The 16,731-nt window shown below is 35.2% G+C and overlaps 1 protein-coding gene across 1 annotated transcript in view; it reads left to right on the top strand.

Annotated features, from left to right (window-relative positions):
* The window catches only part of TSBP1 (testis expressed basic protein 1), a 72,450-nt gene that overhangs the window by 38,467 nt on the left and 17,252 nt on the right, over nucleotides 1-16,731 (top strand). The window contains 3 exon segments of the mRNA XM_077159406.1: nucleotides 13,600-13,620; nucleotides 14,927-14,941; nucleotides 15,873-15,893. Coding sequence (XP_077015521.1) covers nucleotides 13,600-13,620; nucleotides 14,927-14,941; nucleotides 15,873-15,893 — 57 coding nt within the window.

Genomic DNA, 16,731 nt, shown 5'->3' with positions numbered 1-16,731 from the left:
AGAAAGTACTGCCATTACAGTAATAACACTAAATGTTAATGGTTAAACTCCCCAATCAAAAGATACAAATGGGCAGAATGGATTAAAAAACAGGATCCATCTATATGCTGTCTGCAGGAGACACATCTTAGACCCAAGGATAAACAGGTTGAAAGCAGAAGGTTGGGAAAAGATATTTCATGCAAACAACAATCAGAAAAGAGCAGGAGTAGCTATACTAATATCCAACAAATTGGACTTCAAATATAAAGCAATTAAAAGAGAAAAAGAAGGGCATTATATATTAATAAAAGGAACAATTCAACAAGAAGATGTAACATATCATAAATATTTATGCACCAAGCCAGAATGCTCCAAAAACATGAGGCAAACTCTGAAAGCATTGAAAAGAGAATAGACCCATCTACCATAATAGTTGGAGACTTCAATTCCCCACTCTCATCAATGGACAGAACAAATAGACAGAGGATCAGTAAAGAAACAGAGAATTTGAGTAATACAATAGAGGAGCTAGACTTAATAGACACTTATAGAACATTACACCCCACAACAGCAAGATACACCTTTTTCTCAAGTGCTCATGTATCATTCTCAAGGATAGACCATATGCTGGGTCACAAACAAGTCTCAATAAATTTTAAAAGATTGAAATCATACAGAACACTTTCTCAGATCATAAAGGAATGAAGTTGGAAATCAATAATAGGCAGTGGGCCAGAAATTTCACAAATATATGGATGCTCAACAATGCAACTTTTAAACAACAATTGGGTCAAGGGAGAAATCAGTAAAATCTCGAGGCAAATAAAAATGAAAACACAACATATCAAAATTTATGGGATGCAGCAAAGGCAGGGCTAAGAGGGAAATTTATCGCCCTAAATGACTATATTAAAAAGGAAGAAAGAGCAAAAATTGAGGAATTAACTGCCCACTTGAAAGAACTAGAGTAAAGAACAGCAAACTAATCCCAAAGCAAGCAAGAGGAAAGAAATAATGAAGATTAGAGCAGAAATAAATGAAATTGAGAGCATGAAAACAATTGAGAAAATCAACAAAACCAGAAGTTTGTTCTATGAGAAAGTCAATAAGATTGATGGACCCTTAGCCAGGTTGACAAAAAGAAGAAGAGAGAGGATGCAAATAAATAAAATAAAAAATGGAAGAGGAGACATAACCATTGACACACATAAACCATTGGCACAAATAAAGAAGGCAATGAGAGAATACTATGAACAACTTTATGCTAATAAACTAGACAATGTAGATGAAATGGACAACTTCCTAGAAAGATGAAATGAACAACCAACATTGACTCAAGAAGAAATAGACTACCTCAACAAACCAATCACAAGTAAAGAAATTGAATTAGTCATTAAGAAGCTCACAAAAAAAGAAAAGTCCAGACCAGATGGCTTCACATGTGAATTCTACCAAACATTCAAGAAAGAATGAGTACCAATCCTGCTCAAACTCTTCCAAAAAATTTAAGAGGAGGGAAGGCTACCTAATTCATTCTATGAAGCCAACATCACCCTCATACCAAAGCCAGACAAAGATATAATACAAGAAAAGAAAACTTCAGACCAATATCTGCAATGAATGTAGATACAAAAATCCTCATCAAAATTTTTGCAAATCAAACCCAGCACCACATTAAAGGAATTGTACACCATGACCAAGAAGGATTCATCCCAAGTATCAAGGATGATTCAACATAAAAAAAATCAATTAATGTAATACACCATATCAACAAATCGAAGCAGAAAAACCACGTGATCATCTCAATTGATGCAGAGAAGGCATTTGACAAAATTCAACATCCTTTCTTGTTGAAAACACTTCAAGAGATAGGAATAGAAGGGAACTTCCTCAACATGATAAAGGAAATATATGAAAAACCCACAACTAACATCATCCTCGATGGGGAAAAACTGAAAACTTTCCCCCTAAGATCAGGAGCAAGACAAGGATGTCCACTATCACCACTGTTATTGAACATTGTGTTGGAAGTTCTAGCCAGAGCGATTAGACAAGAAAAAGAAATACAAGGCATCAAAATTGGAAAGGAAGAAGTAAAACTCTCACTGTTTGCATATGATATGATACTATATGTCGAAAACCCTGAAAAATCCACAGCAAAGCTACTAAAGCAAATAAATGAGTACAGCAAAGTGGGAAGTTACAAGATCAACACCAAAAATCTATACACTAGTAATGAACAATTGGAGGGGGAAATCAAGAAAAGAATTCCATTTACAATTGCAACCAAAAGAATAAAATACTTAGGAATAAATTTAACTAAGGATACAAAAGACCTATACAATGAAAACTATAAGAATTTGCTAAAAGAAATCACAGGAGACCTAAATAAATGGAAGAGCATACCATGTTCATGGATTGGATGACTAAATATAGTTAATATGTCAATTCTACCTAAATTGATTTGCAGATTCAGTGCAATACCAATTAAAATCCCAAAAACTTACTTTTCAGAAATAGAAAAAGCAATAAGCAAATTTATCTGGAAGGGCAGGGTGCCCTGAATAGCTAAAAATATCCTCAGAAAGAAAAATGAAGTCTAAGTTCTCACACTACCTGAATATAAGGTGTGTTATGAAGCTACAGTGGTCAAAACAGCATGGTACTGGCATAAATATAGATATACTGACCAATAGAATTGAGCAGATTGTTCAGATATAGACCCTCTCATCTGTGGACAATTGATCTTTGATAAGGCAGTCAAGCCAACTCACCTGAGTCAGAACAGTCTCTTCAATAAATGGTGCCTAGAGAACTAGATATCCACATGCAAAAGAATCAAGAAAGTAAAAATACACCCTACACAATGGGAAACAATATTTGGAAATGATATATCAGATAAAGGTCTAGTAGCCAATATGTATAAAGAGATTGTTCAACTCAACAACAAAAAGACAAACAACCCAATTATAAAATGGGCAAAAGACATGAATGGACACTTCTCAAAAGAGGAAATCCATGGCCAAAAAGCACATGAAAAGATGCTCAACTTCCCTGGCTATTAGGGAAATGCAAATCAAAACCACAATGAGATATCATCTCACACCCAGCAGAATGTCCATTATCAAGAAAACAGAAAACGACAAGTGCTGGAGAGGATGTGGAGAAAGAGGCACACTTATCCACTGTTGGTGGGAATGTCAAATGGTACAATGGCTGTGGAAGGCAGTTTGGTTATTCTTCAGGAAGCTAAGTATAGAATTGCCATATGATCCAGCAATACCATTACTAGGTATCTACTCAGAGGACATGAGGGCAAGGACACAAATGGACATTTGCTTACCAATGTTTATAGCAGCATTATTTACAATTGCTAAGAGATGGAAACAGCCCAATTGTCCACTCCAACAGAGGAGTGGCTAAACAAGCTGTGGTATATACATATGATGGAATGTTATGCAGCTGCAAGACAGAATAAAGTTATGAAGTATGTAACAACATGGGTGGACCTTAAGGACATTATGCTGAGTGAGATTAGTCAGAAACAAAAGGACAAATACTGTATGGTCTCACTGATATGAACTGACATTAGTGAATAAACTTGGAGAGTTTCAGCTAAGAACAGAGATCATCAGGAGATAGAAAAAGGGTAGATATTGGGTAATTGGAGCTGAAAGGATACAGATTGTATCCCTACAGCACTGATTGTAAAAGTTCACAACTGGGTAGCACAATACTACCTAAAAGTAATACAATGATGTTAGTACACTGAATGAAGCTGAATGTGAGAATGATTGAGGGAGGAGGACTGGGGGCACAAATGAAATCAGAAGGAAAGATAGATGTTGAAGACTGAGATGGTATAGTCTAGGAATACCTAGAGTGAATAATGATAGGCTCTAAATATACAAATTAAAAATGTTTTTACCTGAGGAAGAACAAAGGAATGTCAATACTGCAGGGTATTGAAAATTCATATTTTAAAACTTTAACTTATGTCTAAGACTAAAGGAAAAAAATGTTTATTTGGTACAAAATTTATAATTTGACTAGTAGATTTCCTAATATAACTTATGTGGACAGTTTAATTGAACACCATAAATATATAGAAACTTGAGTAGGGCATGAGAGTTTGTAGGTTTGTCCACAGTGATGCCCTGATAAATACCAGAGTAATTTGAACAGTGAATAAGACAGTATTTGCAAAGTTCCCTTGGGGGAATGGCAAGAAAGGGGGGAAATTCAAGTTCCTCATGTGGAGAATTCTTGATATTCTCACAAGCAGTGGGGACAACCAAAACAATAGCCTGAGCCCTCAATCTTGGGATTTGTTCATATGAAATTTATCCCTGCAAAGGAGAGGTTAAGCCTACTTAAAATTAGGCTTAAGAATCACCCCCAAAGAACCTCTTTTGTTGCTCAGATATGGCCTCTCGCTCTTAGCCAATATGAGAAGCAAACTCACTGCCCTCCCCCTCTCTATGTGGGACATGACTCCCAGGGGTGTAAACCTTCCTGGCAAAGTGGGACAGAAATCCTAGAATGAACTGGGACTCAGCATCAAGGAAACAAGAAAACCTTCTAGACCAAAAGGGAGAAGAGAGAAATGAGACAAAATAAGGTGTCAATGGCTGAGAGATTTCAAACAGAGTCGAAAGGTTAGCCTTACACACTATATAGATACCACCTTTTTAGTTAAGGTATATTGAAGAGGCTGGAAGGAAGTGCCTGAAAATGTAGAGCTGTCTTCCAGTAATCATGTTTCTTGAAGATGATTGTGCAATGATATAGCTTTCACAGTGTGACTATGTGAATGTGAAAACATTGTGTCTGATGCTCCTTTTATCTACGGTATGGACAGTTGAGTAAAACATAGGGATTAAAAATAAATTAACAATAGGGGGAACAAATGTTAAAATAAATTTAGTAGATTGAAATGCTAGTGATCAATGAAAGGGAGTGATAAGGGGTATAGAAAAAATAGGGGAAACAAAGGCTAAATATATTGGTAGATGGAAATACTAGCAATCAATGAAAGGGAGAGGTAAGGGGTATGATATGCGTGAGTTTTTTTCTTTTTATTTCTTTTTCTGAATTGATGCAATATTCTAAGAAATGATCATGGTGATGAATATACAACTATGTGATGATATTGTGAGTTATTGATTATATACCAAGAATGGAATGATCATATGGTAAGAATATTTGTATGTTGTTATGTTTAAAAAAAATTTTTTTAAAAAAAAAGGACACCAAAGGATAGAGTTCTGATAGGTTGTAGCTTTCCTCATGGAGAATTAAAAAAAAAAAAGATTGCCTATTTCAACAAGATAAAAAAAGATACATATTTTTACTTTGAAAAAAGAATAGGCAGGTGTAAAAGGAATCAAGCTGAAATATTAGAAAGAAAATTAAGTTTATTGAAATTGAAATAGTTAAATAATAGTTTAATATTTACTATATTAATCATTATAGCTATATAAAGTAATAGTTGAATGTTATGTTAGTCATAGCTAAAAAGTGAGTGAGTTGGAAGATAGAACTGAGGAAATCTCACAGAATAGCACACAGTAATGAAGAAATTGAAAATATGAAAGAAAGTAAGAGCCATGGTTGGATAGAATGAGATGATCAAGTACAATAGGAATTTCATAAGGGAGAACCCAAGACTTTAAATACCAGTTAATATTTAAAGAGATAATCGTTGATAGAATTTAAAAAAGAAAAGGAGAGAGAGAGAGACATGAGTCCTCAGATATTGGGTCCACCGAGGGCTGGAAGTAGATAACTAAAACACAGACAGACACACACATAGGCCTAAATTCACTGCAGTGATTTAACAATCAAGGTTAAAAAAGAAGCCATAAAGACCACCCAAGAAGGGGCTCATCCACAAGGAATACCAAACATATTAACTGTAGTCTTCTCATGAGCAAAAATATGTGCCAGATAACAAGGAGAAGAAAAGAGTGGAGAAAGGAGAAGGAAAGGAAAGAGAAGAGGAGGAAATTTTATTAAAATGTACTTTAAAGTAGTAGACCTAAAATATTTTTAAAAAGTGATATAGAGGCAGGGCAGGTAATTATTGATGAAGATAATTTGACAAAAGCACAGAAATACTGATTAACTTGTTAAAATATACAAATTTAAATATTTAGATTAAAAATAAAAATAACTAGTAAGATAATAGAAATGCAGCAAATGCCTCTTAGGAGAATTAGATAAAGCCTTCTCAGGATAGTCCATCAATGAAAAATGACTGATCTGAGGAAGAACCAATTTAGCTAGCCACTGGCTAATTTCTGTGCTAACTAGATGTACAGAAATTTATCATAAGGTACAAATGATGGTAATTAAGAGGGGAAAGGAGTGAACCTATAGGAAAAAATAAAAATAATAAAGAAAATTTTACTGATTCAAAAGAAAGCAAGCAAAGTGGAAAAAAAACAAAAAACAAAGCAAATTTTTTAAAACACACACAAAATGAGATAGCTCAAACAAAAAATCTAAATGTGTCAATTAACAGAATACAAAAATAAGTAAAACTCAGATTTAAAGTTACAAATGCTCAGATATAATAATAAGAGAAATAAGGAAATAGAAATTTCTGTTTTCTTATAAGAAATAAAAGGAAATACGCCCGGCGGGCCGCGGTGGCTCAGCGGGCAAAGTGCTTGCCTGCTATGCCGGAGGACCTCGGTTCGATTCCCGGCCCCAGCCCATGTAACAAAAAACGGAAAAACAAAATACAATAAAACAAGAAAATGTTTAAAGTTGTTTCCCTTTCTTCCTTCCTTCTATCCTTCCTTCCTTCTCTCTGTCTTTCCTTTAAAAAAAAAAAAAAAAAAAAAAAAAAAAAAAAGGAAATACGCCAAATTCTGTTAATAAGAATCATAATACCTAAAATAAAATGACCCATGGAAAAATTGAAAATGATTGAATTTTAAAACATATTATGTAAATAACTATAAACAAAAGCTGGCATAACTGTGCCAATATCAGACAAAATAGAAGAAAAACAATATAAAATGGACAAAGAAAGATATTCCATGTTCAATAGATGAAATTTTTTAATTAATTTATTAATTAAAAAAATTTAACAAATGAACTAAAACATTAACAAGTGATCATTTCGTTCTACATATATAATCAGTAATTCACAATATCATCACTTAGTTGCATATTCATCATTTCTTAGAACATTTGCATCAATTCAGAAAAAGAAATAAAAAACAACAGAAAAAGAAATAAAACAAAAACAGAAAAAAAAGATTATACATACCATACTCCTTACCCCTTGCTTTCATTGATCACTAGCATTTCAAATTAAATTTATTTTAACATTTGCTCCCCCTATTATTTATTTTTATTCCATATGTTCCACTCATCTGTTGACAAGGCAGATAAAAGGAGCCTCAGACACAAGGTTTTCACAATCACGCAGTCACACTGTGAAAGTTGTATCATTATTCAGTCATCATCAAGAAACATGGCTACTGGAACACAGCTCTACATTTTCAGGCAGTTCCCTCCAGCCTCTCCATTACATCTTGAATAACAAGGTGATATCTACTTAATGCGTAAGATAACCTCCAGGATAACCTCTCGACTCTGTTTGGAATCTCTCAGGCAATGACACTTTGTCTCATTCCACTCTTTCCCCTTTTGGTCGAGAAGGTTTTCTGAATCCCTTGATGCTGAATCTCAGCTCATTCTGGGATTTCTGTCCCACATTGCCAGGAAGGTCCACACCCCTGGGAGTCATGTCCCACGTAGACAGGGGGGAGGGTAGTGAGTTTGCTTGTTGTGTTGGCTGGAGAGAGAGGCCACATCTGAGCAACGAAAGAGGCTCTCTTGGGGGTGAATCTTAGGCCTAAATTTTAGGTTGATTTGACCTATCCTTTGTGGGGTTAAGTTTCATATGAACAAACCCCAAGACTGGGGGCTCGCCCTATAGCTTTGGTTGTCCACACTGTTTGTGAGAATATCAAGAATTCAACTTAGGGAAGTTGAATTTCTCCCCATTCTCACCATTCCCCGAAGGGGATTCTGCAAATACTGTTCCACTCACTGATTGAATCACTCTGGTATTCATCGGGGCATCACTCTGGACAAACAAACAAGCTCTCAGGTCCTACCCAAGGTTCCAAGTACTTATATTGTTCAACCAACTATCTACATAAGTTATATTAGGAGATGCACTAGTCAAAATATAAATTTTGTACCAAATAAACATTTTTTGCTTTAGTCTCACACATAAGGTGAAATTTTAAAATATCAATAACCATCCGATAGATGAAATTTTTAACAAAGCTCTTATAACAGTCATTACCTATAGTGCTTATTAACATAGTCTTTGAAATAAATAAATCAATCAATAACTGACAACAACATGAAAAAATCAATATTTATAATTGAAAAGAATTTATAATTGAAAAGATTATAAATTGAATTTATAATTCTTTTCAAGCACAGAAGGAAAATTTACTAATTTGACTACCAGCTTTGGCTCTTTGTCTCAACTAATCCCAAAACAAATTTTTGACATAATGTGAAGAACATTTCTTGACCATAAGAGAATGAAATTAGAAATCAGTACCAAAAAAAACTTTGTACTTGGAAACCAAAACCTGTATGTCTAAATAATCCACGGAGTACAAAGGAAATTGTGAACCAAATTACAAAATATATAGAAATGAATCAGGAAAAAATCATTATATATCAAAACACTGAAGATCTTGCAAAACATTTAGAGAGAAATTGATTATGATAAATGGTTTTAATTGAAATCATTAATGAAATAAAAATGAAAGAATTGAACATTGAACTCAAGATTGTAAAAAAGGAATGGAGTTACCCAAAGTGTAGAAAAAAATAATAAAAATAAAAGCAGAAATCAATGAAATAAAAAATACTAGGAAACAGATGATCAAAGAATATTTGGTTCTTTGAAAAAAAAATTTAAGAAGACCAAGAAAATGAAAGGCACAAATATTAATACCAGGAACAAAAAAGGAACTTAATTATAGAACAAAAATTCCTTAAAATCATTAGAGAATGCACTAAAACTCTATGTAGCAGTATGTACAAAACTAAACAAAATGAGCAATTAAAACATATATATATTAAAACATAAATGTTTTAACTACCATAGTTTGCCAAAATTGACCTAAAGAGAAATATAAAACTGCAAATCATCAATACCTATATAAGAAAATAAAAATTTCTTATCCCCAAAAAAGCCCCAGAGCATGGAAAAAAGCCCCAGAGCATAGTGGTTTTGTAGGCAGGGGTTACCAATTTTTCAAGGAATAAATAATTCCTGTCTTATACAAACTCTTCCAAAGAATAAGAAAGAAATGAAAACTATTTCAACCCATTTTATGATGTAATTATAACCTTGATTTCAAAGCAAGACATAAAGAATATAGGGAAAAAATTGACACATTTTACTTAGAAACACAAATTAAAAATTCCTAAATAAATATTGTAAATCTCATCTGATATGACATTTATTTTTAATACTTCATGACCATGATAGAAATCATAAAAATCTATCAATGTAATTCAATAAATTCATAGATTAAAGAACAAAACTGATATGACCCTCCATGGGAATAAAGAGAAGATATTTCATAAAATTCAACTCAGTTTCATGACTAAAAACCTTTTGCAAACTGAGAAAGAAAATTTTCTTCACAAATGAGGAATAGATGAGAACTTCCTTAACCTAATAAAGGAAATCTATTCCTTTATCTTTCTTAGTCTTAAAAATAAAATTTTAGAATATATTTTTCAAGTGAAGATCAAGAAAAAAGATTACTACAATCACTTTATACCAGCCAATGCAATAAGACAAGGCAAGAAAAAGAAACAAGAAGTAAAATGTTTCCAAGGGAAAGCAGAAATTTGTCATTATTTTCTCACTATGCAATCATCTACTTAGAAAACTAAAAATAAACAGAAAAACTACTAAAGCTAATATAAAGTCAGCAAAGTTGCTGGATATAAAAAACACAGACACAGCAGCAAACAAAACTTCATAGCATTCTTCTTCCCGGAAACCTCTTTGTCAAATGCTCAGATGTGCCTGGCTCTGCAGAAAGGACTGTTACCCTCCCCCACTACAGTGTACAAATCATTCCGGGGTGAAAATCTCCCTGACAGCATGGAGCATGACTCCCAGGAATGGGTCTGGCCCTGCACTGTGGGACTGACAATGCCTTCCTGACCAAAAGGGAGGAAAGAAGTGCAATAAAATAAGGTAACAGTTGCTGAGAGATCAAATAAAGAGGCTGTTCTGGAGGCTGCTCTTATGTAAGCTTTAGTTAATGCTAATTGTCACGGTGTGCTAAACCCCAATCAGCATCACTCCTGTTGAATTTTAAGAACATCTAGGGCTGGAACTGAGACTCTACAAAGGTTTCATACACTAGGTTTGCCTTCCTGGAACATATAATTCCCAGAGAGTTTCTAGGTCAGATAAATCCTGAAACCGAGAGGGACCAGCCTCTCCAGGATTATCAATTAATTACAACCCCTGTCCTTTAGTGTGGACACCCCTTCTCAACATGAAAAAATTAGAACAGGCATTCCCCAAAGATCCTTATAGATTGGGAGAAGAATTAAAGGAGAAGAAAAAGGTATAACAGAGAAAACGGGATTTAACAAATGAGTATATTTGCTGAATCACTGTAGTAATTTTCTTTCTAGCCTCCAGTGTTTTGGAGCAGCTAGGAGGAAAAATCTGAGATGATGGAATATCTGTTCTCTAACTACTTGTTGAAGTGCGCTTTGAAAACTATTGCTTTTTTCTTTCTTTGCTTTGTATATATGTCATGTTTTACAATTTAAAAAGTTATAAAAAAAATAAGTTAAAGATAAGAATAGGCAGTTCACAAAACAGGGGCACTGAAAAGCTATTAAGAAAAGTTATTAAATATCACTAGTGATAAAAAATGTAATGTAAAAATGAGAAACTACCTTTTTTCAAACTGTATTGGCAAAAATTTAAACTTAACAACATCAAATATGTATTGGAATAGGGGGTAAAATGGAAACTCTCATTCTCTGAACGGCAATTTGTCAATGTCTAATCTAAATATGTGCATACCCTATGAATTCTATTTCTAGAAATTAACCCTAGAGAAAATTCTTACATATGATATGTAAGACACAAACAATGATGTGTGCTGTGGCATTGCTTTTCATGATAAAAAATCAAGGTTTCTTTAGTATAGGGTATAACCATAAAATAGAATATTTTACAGGAGCTTAAAATGAATCAACTTATGTGACTGTATGTGTAGAATAATGGAAAGATGCCAAACCATAGTGGTGAAATGAAACAAACCATATACAAAATGATATTTGCAGATACAAAATGATATCAAAGATGACACATACAAATTAAAGCAAAAAAATAAAAGTTAAACCACCATATTCCTTAAGGAACTACATATGTATAAAATACTTTTACAAATGATTGGACACACACCAAACTTAGAATAGCAGTTGCCTCTGGAAAGCAGAGGGAAGAGATTAAACCTGGGATTTGTGGTTCAAAGAGATTTTTGCTATTTCTGTGTTATTTTCTTTCTTAAGAAAAATTGGAAGCAATTAGGAGTAATGTCACATTGTAGGTGGTGTGATTATTGATGCCTGAGATTTATCCTCTGAGTGTTTTTTAAAATATCTCAAAATAAAAAGAAGGTAAAGGATTATTCTGTGAAGCCCTAATGCATTGTATCACCAAGACAAATTTGGCCTGTATATCACCAGAGTACCCACCTGAAAAGATTAATCTAGTGGTAGATGGAAACACATACCCCAATTTAGGCATGTTCTTAATCCATATCCCTCTGGGTAAAAGCCCATTGTAAATAGGACCTGGAGGCCTTATAAAGAGAGAGAAACCAGAAGCCGAAGTCAGAGAACACCACTGGAGGAGCCAGGAGCAGAAGTCAGCAGAAACCCAGGAGAGAAAAGAGAGGACATCAGCATCTGACAGGAAAGCCAAAGGACACAAGGATTGCTGGCCAGCTAAAATGCTCCCAACCCAAGGAGAAGGCAAGGCTTCCAGCCTCCAAAACCAGAGACAAGAAATCCCTTTCATTTAAGCCAAAATCAATTTGTGGTATTTGTGATAGAAGCACAACAAAACTAAGACATGGGCCCCATATCGTGTGTGCTGTCCCTCCAAGTATTTCTCTGAACTTCTAATGGGGTGCCTGACACATCTTCATCCATTAGTCTATCGCATCAACGCTCCGTTTTCCCTTATCCAGTCCACCACCCATGAAACTATTTGAAAGAGCCCCATTTCCATGGCTACTGCTCTTGATGTCCTTGTCAAGGTCATAAGGACCTTTTGATGCTAAAAAAAAAAAAAAGCCACTGGTCCTCCAGTGCTTTGTGGTATCAGGTTCCATGTGCAATGAGGATTTCCCACTCCTCTCTGATATTTGTCACCTAAGCCACAAAATAGCACAGCTTGAGTTCAGTCTCATAACATATCTCAATAAAATTGTTCCTTAGTCTTCTGTCATCAAGAAGGACATACACAGGAAGTTTCCAACATTGCTGCAATCCAAATTTATACTTAGAAAGCAGAGATTTTCCCAACAAAAAGGAAACACATAAACAATTAGAATATCTACAGAAATGTAACTCTTTGAAATCGGTTTTCTTCTTCTTAAATGGAGCAGTTATTGGGAGTCACAGCCTATCAAACATCGCCTTTTCAAACCTTAAGTTTTTGCACAATCTCTGCTTTACTTTTATATGCCATGGCCCTTTCCACGGCCTCCTGGAACAAAACAACAAGCTGATCCCAAACTATATTTAAAATTCTATGTCATGCTAGATAAAGAATTCCTTCTGATTTTGAAATCATTATTCCTAGCTTCATCAAATTTTGCAAATATTACGTTTAAGAATCTGCCAGGGCTCAGGCCCAAAATGCTATATGGGTGCCCCTCCCTAAGCAGCCTCTTTTGTTCACCTTCCCACATCTGTGGTGGGGTTGCTGCCTTCTTTCCTATGCCCCATATCTGTATCACTTGTAAGGCAGAATTTTTCCTGACTAATGGTGCAAGGAGAGGACAGAAGAAAAGGAGCAGTACCCTGACGTTGGCCTCATTGGGGAAGATTTCACCGTCGCCCCCACAAGCATTTATGAAGTGCCTGCTTTGGCAGAGACCATTTTTACTGAAGAGAACCTAGTACTTGCTGTCAGAGGAAAGAGTGACAATGTTTGCAAATCAAGTGAGGAATATTGCTGAGGTCTGCAGAAATCAAGAGTGGGCATGTTGGGGGTGGGAGAGAAAAATGACAATGAAAGGCCAAGAAAGTAGCTCTACTTAAAATAAAGGAAGTGACCCATTTCCTGATTTAAATCAGAGACCTAGAAGGGAAAGGAAAGGATGAGCTCCACCCCTAGCTAGGCACTCTTCCTTACATAACATTCCCAAGCAAAAAGCTCCCTGCTTTATACCCCTACATTTCACCACAACTCAATGTCTGAAAATCATCTTGGAAATAACATCAGTGAAAAAAATATATGTTTCTGTTTCATCAGACAGCAACACTAATTTGTTTGTCTTTTTTTTATTAAAGCAAGACCTGCGAAATCTAACAGTAAGTCTATTTTCCTCCATTCTATTGTTATTAGTTTTTTTATGGTGTCTAGAGGCTCTTCTGTGCCCTGTGTTTTTAATGCAAATGTGTTGGGGACAAGAGGCTAGCCTAAAATGGCGACTGGGCTAACATGGCCACCCTGGCTGATGCAACAGCACCTACTTAGTACAACAAGGTTCTTCACGGAAATAGGTTCCTGCCGGGACCTTCCCGCCGGCGCGAATTCCCCACCAATTATCTAACCAGTCTTTCCCGCCGGCGCGAACTCCCTCCTATCATAATGCTCCACATACCCTACTCCCTCCCCAAGCCGGTATATATACACCTGGCTTGGTTAATAAAATTTGCAGCTTGATCAGAATCCTGTCTTGCTGCCCTTCTTGCGTCTCTCTGTCCCATCGCCATTCTTCCCTCAGCAGGTGGCGGACCCCCGTTGACTGTCCTGCGGGTCGGGACACAAATGTACCAAGACTTAAGATTTTTATCTCTGAATTTTTCAGACTTCCCTACCTCCTTGCTTTCAGTTTCCCTGTATCTCCTTGTAGTAGCATGCTCCATTTGCATTTGGAGGCTACAGTTGAAACTGATTGGTAGCTTATATGGTGCTATGGTAATAAATAACATTTATCAAGCATTTACAGTGTACCAGACAGTGTATCAGGATTTACATATTCATGCTCATTGTATCATTTAAATACTGTTATTCCCATTTTAGTAGAAGAGCTTGTGGGGCTAGGCCATTTGTCCATGATCCCACAACTCTAAGTAGTAGAGTCTGAGATTCAAACCCAGATCTCTCTATATGGCTCTGAGGTCTAGACTGTCTCCATCCTAGTCCAACAATTAGAAATACGGCCACATCCACCTCAAATTAATGTAAAGACAGGTGTTGGCAAACAAGGCTCATGGTAGTGCTCGTGGTGAATCAACACTATTATTCCAAAGAAGTGATGGGGAAGAGTTTAATAACAATAATAAGGCAATAAAGTGATATAAAAATCTTACCAGTCAGTGGTTTTTGAAACTTTGAATTAACAGAGAGAAGTCAGAAGGAAGAAATAGCCTCCCAAAATGAAGCCAGTTTTATCCATTCTCTCCCAAATGGCACCCAAGTTAAGAGAGACTTGAGCAAAATAATCTGAAGCTGTTTATTCTCCCACCTATATTTGGCCAATTCTAACTAGAGAATCTGGTGGAGTCGCAAAGTTCTTTTTCTGATAGTCCCAGCAGAAAGAGTATAAGAAATAACTGTGTTCTTCATCCAGAAATCTCCAATTCATTTAGTTATTTGATTTCTTTTTCACAGTGAAAGCAGAACCAAGTAAGTTCTTTATTCATCAATTCGGGGATTGGCTCTTGATACTGGTTGTATCCTTCTCTTGCCGTGTTTAAGACATTGACATTCAAGTTTCTTTTGCTTTCAGCTTCCTCTAAATTGTGATGAATATTTTAGAAAGTAAAAAAATAATTTAAAAACACTGATGACAAATCAAATAATGAGCTGGCTATAAGTGATCTGGGAGTTGGAGATGCTTTTGAACATTTTTGTAAACCTTAGCTGTTGCTATTTTTATTATTAGAGTTTATAATGATTTTGCTAAGAAAGGAAAAAAAGTAGGAGATGAGAAAAATAAAATCCAATGTCAAAGTTAAATTGAGATCTTACTTAATCAAAAGATATTTATTGAGGACATACCACGCGCTGACAATACAGCAGGGGACAAGACAGAAAAACCACCTTTCCAGGAGTTCACATGTGAATTCAAACATTACTGGCATGTTTCGAATCCAGAGAGATTGAGTAGACTAGGAAGAAAAAATAATCCAATTCTCCCACTGCTCCTAAAAATAGAATTCTTGCCTCTGACAAATGCACATTAGTGGTACGTAAGAGTCTATTTCTGTCCTCATCACTGAAAACTATACCCACTTCAACAACACCTACTATTCTAAGAAATCCCCTTTTTGTTTTATGCTTCTGTTATACATTCTTTACCTAAACCTATTTCCATTTCAGGGAAAACATTGACGTTTATATTTCTCACACCCTCTCCCCATTACCAGAATCCTGCTAGACAATCACGATAATATACAAAGCATAGACCACAATGATTAATGGGGAAAAAGTGGAACACAATAGTTTTTTTCATTCCAAAAATCCCTGTCTGGAAGTGGTATCAGTAAAAATTCTATTTTCAGTATTGATTTTGTGGCATTGTCAACCCATACTGATATTTGTGTTTGGATTTTAGCTCATGTAGCAGTACCTATCGGTAAGTTCCTTTTCTTTTCATAACTCTTGTACAAATTGGGGATCCAAAATGCAGAGAAAACTTTTCCTAACTCTGATTACCTTCGTTTCTATTTACAAATATCTCCTATCCTTCTTACTTAGCAACCTGCTGGGTTACTAATTACTCAATGAAAAGCATAAACATTTGGCTAAGAGACTAAGTATAGAGGAAACATTTTGTTTTCTAAGGAAAATTTCAAATAACTTTTGATAGCAAGTAAAATTTTCCAAACTATAAAAAATAATCATGAATAAAGATATAGAGAGTGGGGTAAAACAAATGTGGAAATAATAAGGAGAAACAGAGGAAAAGCTGAGGTAAGGGCATTGAGAAATGGATATTTTAGATACAGGGAAAGAGAATTTCTAATTGTTTAAAAGTTCTCTGTAGGATTTAAACCCTCCGTGCTAGCTGAGAAAGAGAACAAATGGCCTAAAAGCATAAAATGCCTGCCCCTTCTACCTTTCTACCAAACTGAAATATACTGAAGCCAGTTCAATCAGAATAGGACTTTTCTTTCACCACAAAAGAGATGCTAATCCCCCATATTCTGTTATGGCCATCTTTTGGGGGAGCTTTGGTATCTTCCAAAGATATTTTTGTTAACCCCTTGGAAGGAGCAAGGAAGGAAATTATATTCTTCCTTCAAAACTCTACTAATTCATTTTTGTTTCATATTGTTCTGCCAGTTACTCTAATACCTGTTGGTAAGTTATTCATCTATTTTTTAATTCCAGTGACCTTTAGAAAATTTTCCCTGAAGTAAAGGGTTTTACATTTTCATTTGCCAGTCCCTTTTGTCTCTCCATTATCTGGT

Source organism: Tamandua tetradactyla, chromosome 5 (assembly GCF_023851605.1).
Source record: "Tamandua tetradactyla isolate mTamTet1 chromosome 5, mTamTet1.pri, whole genome shotgun sequence".
Taxonomy (NCBI): domain Eukaryota; kingdom Metazoa; phylum Chordata; class Mammalia; order Pilosa; family Myrmecophagidae; genus Tamandua; species Tamandua tetradactyla.
Note: the sequence above shows the minus strand (reverse complement) of the source record. Positions and strands in the feature narration are given on the sequence as shown.